The sequence below is a fragment of the Schistocerca cancellata genome, chromosome 5 (assembly GCF_023864275.1).
Source record: "Schistocerca cancellata isolate TAMUIC-IGC-003103 chromosome 5, iqSchCanc2.1, whole genome shotgun sequence".
NCBI classification, from domain to species: Eukaryota; Metazoa; Arthropoda; class Insecta; order Orthoptera; family Acrididae; genus Schistocerca; species Schistocerca cancellata.
The window spans coordinates 613,658,808-613,670,907 of NC_064630.1; the positions used below are offsets into that span (position 1 = coordinate 613,658,808).

At 42.2% G+C, this 12,100-nt stretch overlaps 1 protein-coding gene across 1 annotated transcript; it reads left to right on the forward strand.

Moving 5' to 3' along the window:
* The first annotated feature begins 1,201 nt into the window (after window positions 1-1,201).
* Window positions 1,202-3,111, forward strand: LOC126188719 (uncharacterized). Its single transcript, XM_049930327.1, has 2 exons — window positions 1,202-1,331; window positions 2,564-3,111. The coding sequence occupies exons 1-2, from the start codon at window positions 1,202-1,204 to the stop codon at window positions 3,109-3,111; spliced, it is 678 nt and encodes a 225-aa protein (XP_049786284.1).
* The last annotated feature ends 8,989 nt before the right edge of the window (window positions 3,112-12,100 follow it).

Consider the following 12,100-nt stretch of genomic DNA (forward strand, 5'->3'; position numbering starts at 1 on the left):
TCAATTACTTGTAAAAGTACACGCGTTATCGGCATGTTTTCGACTCGCTGTAGCACGGAAACAATACGTTTCCGGACATGGGTCCACTTCAAAATATTATCTATTCATTCCCCTCTACAAAACCTAGAAATCTGTAACGGGAATTTCCGAACACCATGTATATTTACGGATAAGTGTGTTGGGCACATTCCGGCTTGCGAATTAATAAGTAACAAAATATGATGACTTTTTGTACCACTTAAATCTCAAAGAACTGGCTTTGTTTGGGGTACCACAATGTAGTAAGCACGGGCTATTAACAGAAAAAAGATAGATGAATAGTTAACGTAGTAACATCAGTGATTTACGAGACTACTTGAGGGGTACGGTCAGTTTTTATTGTTCGTTGTAGCTTGGCACAGTGCTCTTAATTTGTATTTATCTGAAGTCGTTAGCTGCGTAAAACAATGAAAAAGCATTGAGTTACTGTGAAGGATGCCATTCGACTATGTAGCAAGGGGACATAACGCGCTACGAAATGATGGACCCAGGTGGTCTCGAGCACGAACTACTCGTTATATGCTTGCCACTATATACAGCGCCCAAGAAATAATGCTGAAAATTCTGAGAGATGACAGGAACGACCATTCTAAGCAAAAACTTCTAGTAAATATTGGCTCTAAAATGCATACCTTAAGAGCTATGAACACTCATTTAATAGAAAAGATTTGTTACACAGTATTGTAGATTACAAATGGCTTATATCTCTTAAAATGTGCATCTTAGAGCCCATGTTTGCTAGACTTTTTGCTTAGAATCATGGTTCCTGACATATCCCTGAATACTGACCATAATGGTTCTGTACATCACTGACTACTGACCGTTAGGCCCAGCGCACACTGCACGCAGCAGAGGCAGAGCCGAGGCAGAGCCGCTTTTGTGGAGCACGCTTTCCAATGGGGCACCGCATACTGCACGCAGCCGAGGCGCAGGGTAGGATTACCTGGGTCAGCCCTCTGTCCCTCTGTCCGAGCCGCACAGTTTTCCTCTGCCTGCGGCCCGAGGGGCCCGTTATCTCCGATCCCATCTCTGTCAGCGGTTCGCACCACCACAGAGGTGGTCTGTGGCACCGCGCTGCGCTCGGCCAGTAGTGACTTTCCACCAGCAGTGTGTGCGTCTGCGACAGTACCTCACTTTCGTTCTTGTACGAAGTTTTTTAGTTATGGAACACCTCATTCATATAGTTCAGGACAACCCAGTGCTGTACGACACCAGTCATCCGGATTACATGCGGAGTAAATTGAAGGACGAAATATGGAAGAAGGTTGCAGAGGAATTACATTACAGCAATTGTAAGTATTATTTATTAATTGATTTATTTATTTTATATGCATTTTCACAATATACATGTAATATTAATGACATAAGTCGTTCTCTTTAGTATTGGCCTCTTTTTATAGCTGCATACTGCCATTGAACAGAACCTTCTGGTGAATTAAAACACTCATTAAATTTTTCTCTCGTAAGAAACGCTTCACTCGTGTTTCTGCACCTACTTGGAGCAGGCGACAGAAGCTGGTTGGTACTCAGTGGTCCCATGTCGTCCTCCTAGGCGAGATCATTTGACGTAATGTTATCAGTCCTCAAGTAATTATGAAGTACACATGTAGCTGTCACAATTCTATCTACAGTCTCTAGTTTACACTCAAAAGGCCGTTTAAACACACGAAATCGGGAACTCAAGATACCAAATGCACACTCTACAGTTTGACGAGCACGAGACCGTCTGTAATTATAAACTTTATATTTGTCATTGCCAGTAACTCTGTATTTAGGGTACGGTCGCATTAAGTTTTTTAATAATGGAAATGCCTCATCACCTACGAAAACGTAAGGGGCTCTATTTTGTTGTCCAGGAAGCGATTTATCTCCTGGGATTTTTAAAGTTCCGTTAGTCAGTTTTCTTCCTAATACTGAATTAGAAAAAATATTTCCATCACTAAATCTGCCCATTGAACCGACGTCTATAGAGGTAAATCCGTAATGAGCATCGACAGTAGCCATTAATACTACAGAGCAATGCTGTTTGTAATTGAAAAATGAGGAACCAGATAACTGAGGTTTTCGCAAAATGATATGTTTCCCATCAACAGCTCCAAGACAATTGTAAAACTGCCATTTCCTCTCAAAGTCAGAAGCAATATTTTCCCACATAACTGTTGTTGTCTCAGGTAGATAAATGGGTTGTAGATGCTTCCATATCGCTCCACACACATCATAAACTATCTTCGACACTGTCCTTTGACCCATGCGGTAGCTTAGAGCGATGGTTTTAAACATGTCCCCCGTCGTTAAATACCTAAAATGAAAAAAGACAACAATCCGTTTATGTTGCATAAGCAGAATGGACAGAAAGTTACTAAGTGTTTCGACATTTATGGTGCGTGTACACGAAATCACAGATTGTTTCTGTCACTACTAGGGGAATGGGGCAAAACTATTCTAAAATGTAACTGTTCACCTTTCTTATGTTACTTTATACGGAAATATATGAAAAATTAAATTCAGGAATTCCTTGTTCCAGGGGAAACAGCGAAAGAAAATTGGAGAAAACTTAGGGATTGTCATCGAGATGCCCTCCGTAGACAGAAAAAGAAGAGTGGGCAAGCAGCGACCTCAGTCCGCCCATGGCTGTACCAAAATCAGATGGAATTTTTAGTTCCATATATGGCCAACAGAGGTACTGTAACAAATATAATGGAAGAGGTAAATGCTACAACGAGCGTTGCAAATGATGGTGGAGGAGATGACATAACAGACACACAGAGGAACGAAACACAAGGCGACTTGGGGACGCCATTGTCAAAGAAGAAGAAGAAAGCAGATGTCAGTAAAATCATTCTTGAAAGTATTAACAGCTACGAGGAGAGAGCTAAGAAAAGAGACATTTTACGCGAAAGATCACTGCATCAAGAAAATGACGCCTTACACCAATTTTTCATGTCGATGTACCTATCGACAAAAGAGATGCCAAAGGCGTACCAAGTGTTGGTAAAGAAAAAAGTGTTTCAGATAGTATCTGAAACGGAGGAGGAAATTTGGACTAAATCAGTGGCTCCATATCATTCATAAATACCATCATGCAGCACAGAAAATAGTTCGTCTACCACGTCAATATCTGACTCTCCTGGTATAGAGTTTGAACCTTCAGCACCACATTTACTATAAACAGTGTTATCATGTTCATTATTTTAACAAATTTACAGATGGAAATTGTTTCTCTGAACTTTAATAAATATTGAGAGAAAAAATACTTTATTTCAATTGCATACCTTAAACATACAGCTAATTTTTCTTATGTAGGTATGGGCTCCCGCATGTGAATTGGTTTTCCTCTTATGTCTTGCTCTATCAGTGTATGAACCTCTTCAAACTGCCGTCTGTTCAGTCGGAAGCTTTCCCTGAATACGTGATCAGGAACTTCCGTAGACAACGCGTATTCGCCATGTGTTCTTCGCTTTTGCATGTACTTGCTTTTCCATAGAGATCTTTCTCTGTTCTTGTATGCACTGTACAATAAAATAACACTCCTGAGTTCCGAATCAGAATCGGAATCTAAGTCTAACTGCATAGACAGACCCGCGGTGGACATTGCTGGGAGTTCTGTGTTTCGCGAGCGCTGGGCCACCACTGAGCTCTGCCGTGCCTCTGCTGCGTGCAGTGTGCGCTGACCGGCAAAACCCATGTTGCTCTGCTGCGCCTCTGCTCTGCCTCTGCTGCGTGCAGTGTGCGGCGGGCCGCAGGGTATGTTGTTTGTCAGACAAGGTCCACAGGCATGGTTTGGGCAGCCTAAGACGATCATGCTTTTGTAACTGGACGATCTGAATGAAAAAAGGTGATATTCCCATTAACAAATCGAATTAACCACAGTTCCATGAGACCTTTCACTAGCTTGAAAGCCTCCATTTTCACCTGCTGCAGTATTTATTCAAGGTGCTGTATTACACTATAACTACAGTTACATATGCGGAATTACACATGACCATCCAATAAACATCGGTTTAACATTTTACGGTCTACGTTATTGGATTATGGCGTAAGAAGCTGCTAGTTTTTCGTACTGGACAGACGTTATGAGAACAATTGTAATAAATGCCTCAATATCAAACTTCCTTGTGTACTCTAAGTAAATGGAAAATCGAGCACTGATTTCCTTTTTTAAGGATGTTTACTACGCTGCTGCCTATTAAATTTGCAGTACCAATAGGACGACAATAGAACAAACCTCAGTGGTATAAAATATACAACGGACTTGGATACGCAGTTTTGAGCGAACCTCACAAACTAGGGAGGAGGGATACCGACTACACTCTCCACGTAACTAAATATTATGAAGCCGGTTTCTCACTCAGACATTGCATTTGAATGACGGTTATTTGTGACATCGTGTTGCTCTTGTGTGTGGTCTGCCAGCACGTGTAGGAATTCTCAGGACGCAGTGTCGTCGTCCATCGAGACCGTGGTTTACGGTACTGTCGTGCGAATGAGGAATCGATGGGTTCATCCTCAACGCGATGAAGGGACTTATTGGTTCGTTGCGAGGAATGCCCATGCAAGACTTTACATTGTTCTTATTCTACAGACTCGAATACTAGCGAGAAATCTCTGTTGAGCATTATTCTGTCTATAGTATTTGGTTTTAAATGTTACCATACTAAACACGTGTCATGCGTGCGGTCGAGACGACGTTGTTTCGAAAGAAGCACACTGAATCAAATTCCTGCGAATGAAGGAGGCACCAAAATTAAAGCAACCAGTGGTAGGGGTGTTCAGGTGAAACGTGAATAAATACACAAATCGAAATTGACTAAGAAACAACTGAGAAATTGGAAATATTAAAAAATCTAGCAAGTTACAAATCTGAGTGGAAGTGAATGGAAAATTACTAGTCATTCTACCAGGTTATCATTGTACCCAATGTTGTTAGTTCGTATTGTTATATCGGAAAGAATTAAGTAAGGGTGATTTTAACAGGGGACGTAAGTAACCACTAACTACAAAAAAACGAAATAAACTGTCTAACTGTTAAGTGTAAATTCCACGATCGAAGGATGTCCTGATTTAATCCGTGATGAAATGTTTAAGGCGTCTGGCATAATTGGAAATGACGGAATTCAAGCTGCTACTATAAGGGCTCTAAATACAGAAGGCGGTGAAATTTCAAGAATGTGAGGTCGTTATCAACCAGTTGGCAGTCCAGAAGAAAGGTGCGAAAGGAAACCAATGGTTATCACTCTAGGACAGGACAGATTTGTGTGCCTTAGAGCCAAAAAGAATTTCATCTGCCAGAATGTTAACAAATACCTTTCAAAATGTAAGTAGCGTAATTTTTTCAACCCAAACTATCAGAAACAGACCATAAAAGAAACCTTCAAGCCCCAGCGATCTCTAAGATTTCCAGCTATTCATCATGGACATCGTGTACGTCGTTTCTCTTGCTACCAACGACATCAGAACTTGACAGTGGATGAATCGGGACAACTCCTCTTTCCTGATGAATTAAGCCTCGGTTCACAGCCAAGGTTCAAGAAAAGTGCTCATATAGGGGCGACCAGACGATGAAGAAAGCTTAGGAACGTATTGGTAACATATAAGTATCAGGGAGCTTCTGTCATGGTCCAGGAAGGAATAATGACCAATAGAGGAACGGAACTCGTTTCTGTAAGAGGAACAAGCTTGCAAATCTTCATATTCATAAAATTTTGCAACGTCTGGTGCTCCGACCTTTGAGAACTATGGGTTTGATTTCCTTTAAATACATAATAATGCCAGACAACATGTCAGAGAGGTGTCTGCTTTGGAAGGCCCAGCAGTCGAGTGCTACTGCGGCCTGTTCGGTCTCCTGATCCAAACTCCAAATATAATCTTCGGGATAATCTTCAAACAAATCTTTCGGAAGATGAAGACCACTTTTAGGGTCTGGATAAACTGTACACTCGACTTAGAAGCCAGTGGCATAACGTTCCGCATGATGAGATCTCGCCGGCCGCGGTGGTCTAGCGGATCTGGGCGCTCAGTCCGGAACCGCGCGACTGCTAAGGTCTCAGGTTCGAATCCTGCCTCGGGCATGGATGTGTGTGATGTCCTTAGGTTCGTTAGGCTTAAGTAGTTCTTAGTTCTAGGGGACTGATGACCACAGATGTTAAGTCCGATAGTGCTCAGAGCCATTTGAACCATTTTTTGATGAGATCTCCCATTTCATTTCGCCAGTGTCAACGAGGTACATAGCTGTACGTAGCTGAAAAGGAGTTGCTACCATTAACTGATCCTCAAAGAAGTACTGACAAGTGAGACTGATAGTTTTTTAAGAACTTCACAATTCTGTGGCTGTTTCCTTCGATTGTCATGCTGTGTTATTTAGTCTGAAGAAATTGTTAAATATTGTTACAAAGTTATGAAATGATACGTACGTGATTAGTCACATGTATATAATACTTATACACCAAACGGAACACTCATGAGTTTTCATTAACAAGAAAACAGTTTGATCCTTAGATAATTCTCATGTGGGTATTGTCATACAATTTGAAGAACACTGTTAAACACAATGTAAGTTAATTTTTTTAATATCTTGCTATGTAAGGCATTGGCGTGTAGGCATGCTGTGCGTGACAACGTCCCTCTATTAGTAAGAACTATGGAGCGTACGCAACACGGGCCAGTATAAACTTGTAAACAAGTGATAATGGCAAACAGTAACGCGGGAAACTCAGGGAGCCTGTTTAGCGGTAAGATTCCTACTGCACTAAACCTTGTTTCATTTTACTCCAGTCTGTAAGTTTCTGTTGCAGCTGCGGAGATCGACAAACTGGTTGAGCTGCGAGAGTGGTTTCTGGAGCTGGAAAAATACACCGCATACTAGACCAAGCGGCCCCCAGAGAGCACCGGCGATTGCAAAATATTCCGAGTGGACAGGTCTTTCACAAAGTTGCAATTGGTCTCATTCTGCCTGCGTCAGCTGCAGCAAAGAAAAGGGAAAACAAATTTTACTGTGTCACATGGGTATCTCGTTAAATGTTGTTGTTGTTGTGGTCGTCAGTCATCAGCCTATCCCACGGGAGCTTCTTCATCTCTGCATGACTGCCGTGATAGCGATATAGACACTACGGATGGCGGTAGTATCACGTACACAAGGTAGAAAGGGGCAGTCCATTGGCGGAGTTGTCATTTGTACTCAGGTGATTCATGTGAAAAGACTTCTGACAATTCTGTCAACGTGACTGGAATTTACGAGCTTTGAACGTGAAACGGTTGTTGAATCAAGAAGCACGCGACTTACAATTTCGGAGATCGTTAGGGGCCGGCCGGAGTGGCCGCGCGGTTCTAGGCGCTACAGTCTGGAACCGCGTGACAACTACGGTCGCAGGTTCGCATCCTGCCTCGGGCATGGATGTATGTGATGTCCTTAGGTTAGTTAGGTTTAAGTGGTTCTAAGTTCTAGGGGACTGATGACCACAGCAGTTAAGTCCCATAGTGTTAAGAACCATTTGAACCATTTGAAATCGTTAGGGAATTCACTACCACGAGATCCACATTATCAAGAGCGCGCCTAGCAAGCCAAACTTTAGGCATTACCTCTCACCAAGGACAACGCAGTGGCCGACGGCGTGCACTTAACGACGGAGAGTTGACGTTTTCGTAGAGTTGTCAGTGACAACAGACAAGCGACACTGCCTGAAATAACCGAAGAAATCAATGTGTGACACACGACGGTCAATTATGACAGTGCGGCGGCGCGGTTCCTTCCGTCCCTTTACGACGAACCTGCACCTACCTGTGAACAATGTCTTAGCAGATCATCAGTAGGGAAGCCGAGCGAAATCTACTGTACTTCGACGTGAACCAGGCTGCAATTAAAGTCACTAATCTACGTTTCGGGAGAAAGTTTTCGCACGAAATGAAAGGTTGGAATTTTGTCCTCAATTAATATATTACATTCACATAGCTGAACAAATATCACTGCCAAGCCCGTCCTAGTCTTAACACAGTCACTCACAATCCATTTTCACTCACTTTAGCAAGTTTATGGTGTTGCATTTCCCCAAAACGTAATAGCTACAAAAATACGGAGTGTTTTTAATTGAGAATGCTCGACAAATATTAAGTCTGTCGGTACCTAATGCAGTCAGTTTTTAGCCACCGACCTGCTCAATACGCTAGGCGGAATTTAGGTCTTTTCTCTTCACAATATTCACTTAAAAATTCCGAACTTTCTACACACCCATCGGAATAATTATGCCGTCACTTTACAACATTTTTGATGTATGAAACACTGCTACATCCGGCAACTTATCATTTCCATTGGAACTACTACTACAAACGTCCGAACTGTTTCGCGGCTAGGCTCCGACTCCTCTCTAGCATACTCTGTCTTCTCTACCAGCAGAGAAAGGTGCGCGAAGAATATTGCTTTACAACTGGTCAGTTTACCCAACAGCCAATAGCAAAACAACATTCTTCCGCGTCAGTCCACGAATTTAATCATTATCCAATCGCCAAATAGTAAAAGTAACGACTGCACTTCTAACCGACGTAATTATCTAATAAGCTGATGTTTTGTTTATGCATAAAGTTATTTACTATTGTTATTTACACCTGAATAAACTTTCTCTTTACCATAAACTTACTTTAGAAATCTATTCTACAAAAATCCCCTTTGTCCACATCCATACTTCTTCGAAATGTTCCCACACTAAATCCCACTACATAACTCGTTAAACAATTATCTTCATATTAACCTTAAACTACAGTCACGCCTCATTTATACTGCAAAACACATTTATAACATTTTACATACACAAAAAGACATAATAATACGTTATATAAATACTAGAACAGTTTATGAAAAACATTCTATTACTCTAGTGCACTCTAGTGGGCACAATCGAAACTAAATCACAGTCCCCTATCCAATACTGTCCTCTATCGGCTGATACATAAACTACGTGCGCGTCCACTCTCGCGTCACCATCTATCACTATCCAGCTCTGAGACAAATCTCCCACTTAACCGCCTCCAAGGCAGGATCGGTACACGGCGCTACACTTCAACAGGTAGGAGAAATTTGGCGTTAATGGGCTATGGCACCATACGACCGACAGCAGAGTCTCTCCAGGGCTCGTGACTTATCAGTTGGACACTAGACGACTGGAAATACGTCACGTGATCAGATGGGGTTGGGTTGGGTTGGGGTTGGGCTCTTTGCGGAAGGAGACCATACAGCAAGGTCATCGGTGTCATCGGATTAGGGAAGGATGGGGAAGGAAGTCGGCTGTGCCCTTTCAAAGGAACCATCCCGGCATTTGCCTGGAGCGATTTAGGGAAATCACGGAAAACCAAAATCAGGATGACCGGACGCGGGATTGAACCGTCGTCCTCCCGAATGCGAGTCCAGTGTCTAACCACTGCGCCACCTCGCTCGGTCCACGTGATCAGATGAGATCCGGTTTCATTTGGTAAGAGCTACTGGTACGGTTTGAGTGTGGCGCAGAGCCCACGAAACCATGGAGCCGACTTATCAACAAGACACTGTGCCAGCTGGTGGTGCCTCCATAATGGTGTGAGCAGTGTTTACATGGAACGGACTGGGTCCTCTTGTCCGAATGTACCGATCACTGACTGGAAACGCTTATGTTCGGCTACTTGGAGACCATTTGTAGCCATTAAAGGACTTCATGTTTCCAAACAATGATGGAGTTTTTGTAGATGACGATGCGTCATGTTACCTGGCTACAGTTGTTCGCCATTCATTTGGACAGTTCGAGTGAATGATTTGGCCACCAAGGCCACCCTACCTGAATCCCATCGAACATTTATAGGACATAAGCGAAAGGTCAATTCGTGCACAACATCCTCCACTTCCAACACCTCCGCAGTTGTGGACGGTTGTAGAGTCAGCATGGCTCACTATTTCTGAAGAGGACTTCCAACGATTTATTGAGCCCATGCCACGTCTAGTTGCAGCACTACACCTGCCAAAAGGAAGTCCGATAAGGTATTAGGAGGTATACGACGACTTTTGTCACTTCAGTGTAAAGGCACTTGAATCTGCTTACTGTTTACTGGGTGTAACCTACATATGTTTTTAGTACTCGATAAATAATAAATAATTTTACTATGAATATTTCGAGTATGGCATCTTCTTTGGAGATGTCACATCTCTGTTAACAACTCCGGTCATGTAATACACCTACATCTACGTAGATAGTCCGCAAACCATTATAAGAAGCTTGGCGGAGGGTATCCTGTACAACCACCAGTTATTTCTTTTTCTGTTCCATCCGCAAACATAGCGACAGAAAACGACAGTCTATTTGCCTTCATATGAGCCCTAGTTTCTCGAACCTTATCTTTGTGGTCCTAGATCCACCACCCTCGATTTTAAAAAATTAAAATAGCATAGATGGACTCGTTCCTACTCTTGGGATTGGTTGATTACAGGGGATGTAGTGCGTCATGCGATGTTGATGAAGTCATTCAAGAGGGGTGAGGCTGTGGCTTGCACCATCTTGGATTGTGATGTGATGTCGTGGGTTGGTCAACGGTCTGGCTCATGTGATCTATAGAAAATGATCGAGAAAATACACTGTAAACAAAATGCAACACACTGGACTCACATTCGGGAGGACGACGGTTCAATCCCGCGTCCGGCCATCCTGCTTTAGGTTTTCTGTGATTTCCCTAAATCGCTCCAGGCAAATGCCAGGATGGTTCCTTTGAAAGGGCATGACCGACTTCCTTCCCTAATCCGATAAGACCGATGACATCGCTGTCTGATCTCCTTCCCCAAACAACCCAACCAAACCAAAATGCGACAGTGCCCTCATTGAAATACTACTTGCTACAAAAGCCATTTCTCTTTTTTTCTCTCTATTTAAGTCTTTTTCTGTGCATCTACTCAGTGGCATCAACTGCAATGTATACAAATACTGACAAATGATTATGTCTGCGGCACATGGTCTAGCGGCTAGCTTTGCTGCCTCTGGATGACGGGGTCCTGGGTTCGATTCCCAGCCGGGTTGGCGACTTTGTCTGCCTGAAGACTGGATGTTTGCGTTGTCCTCATCATTTCATCATCATCGTCATTAGTGACAGTGGCTAAACTGGACTGTGAAATACATTGAACTGCGTCAAATTTGGAACTTTGCATTGGCGCACATGACTGCGTAATTGAGCGCCCTAAAAACCAAACATCATCATCATCATCATCATCATCATCATCATCATCATCATCACCACTGACTCTTTGACTTCACTGTTAACTCTGACCACATTCTTTTTGATTTGTTGGTTACACATTCTTCTTGTCTACAATAGCTTTCGGGCATAGTGTCAATTTTACTTTACTTATTTCCTTCATTAGGTCTTAATGTTTGCCTCTTGTCGACAGAAACATTACATTATCACCAACAAACTGATGTAGTATCATGTATTTTCAATTAACATGGATTCTTTCTTCTTTTGTCCACTTTACTGATCTGAAACTGCGTTATGGGTGCTGAGAATATCTTCCATGAAATTAGATGTGGCTTTTTGCCTACTCTTTATTTCTGGATTTTCTGATTAACTGTGAAATTTAAGCAAACTATTGTGTAATATAATTTCCACTTTCTATTAACATAGACTAATTCAGTGCCGGTTTATTGAGGGATTTCCGAGACATTTTGTTGAAACTGGGTGAAGCACTCTTTCCAATATCTGTTAATCCCAGCAGTTCGTATTAATTTCTCTTCAACGAATTGCTAATGATTCACTTTGCTATATTCATTGATACACACAGGCTGTCTCTTTCAAAAGAAAAGCCATCATTTTTCCTCTGCAGTAGTGAATAGTGGAGTGAATACCTCATATATTACAGCGCAGAGTCTGATGGGTTATGTTTATATTCTGCCAATTTCCTTTCTTGTGAAATGCAATGTACTCTATCATGATCCTGTTATCTTTGGAACTCCCGCATTTTCTGTAATATTTTCATTCCTCCATGTGAGAATTATGTAGCATCTAACTTCTTCCTACATGCAGCATCCTATGGTAATATATATGTACCATTATTAAATAATTT

Coding starts and splice junctions, on each gene's coding strand:
- LOC126188719 (XM_049930327.1), top strand. CDS start 1,202: ATGGAACACCTCATTCATATAGTTCAGGACAACCCAGTGCTGTACGAC. Junction 1,332..2,563: donor GGAATTACATTACAGCAATT/GTAAGTATTATT, acceptor TCCTTGTTCCAG/GGGAAACAGCGAAAGAAAAT.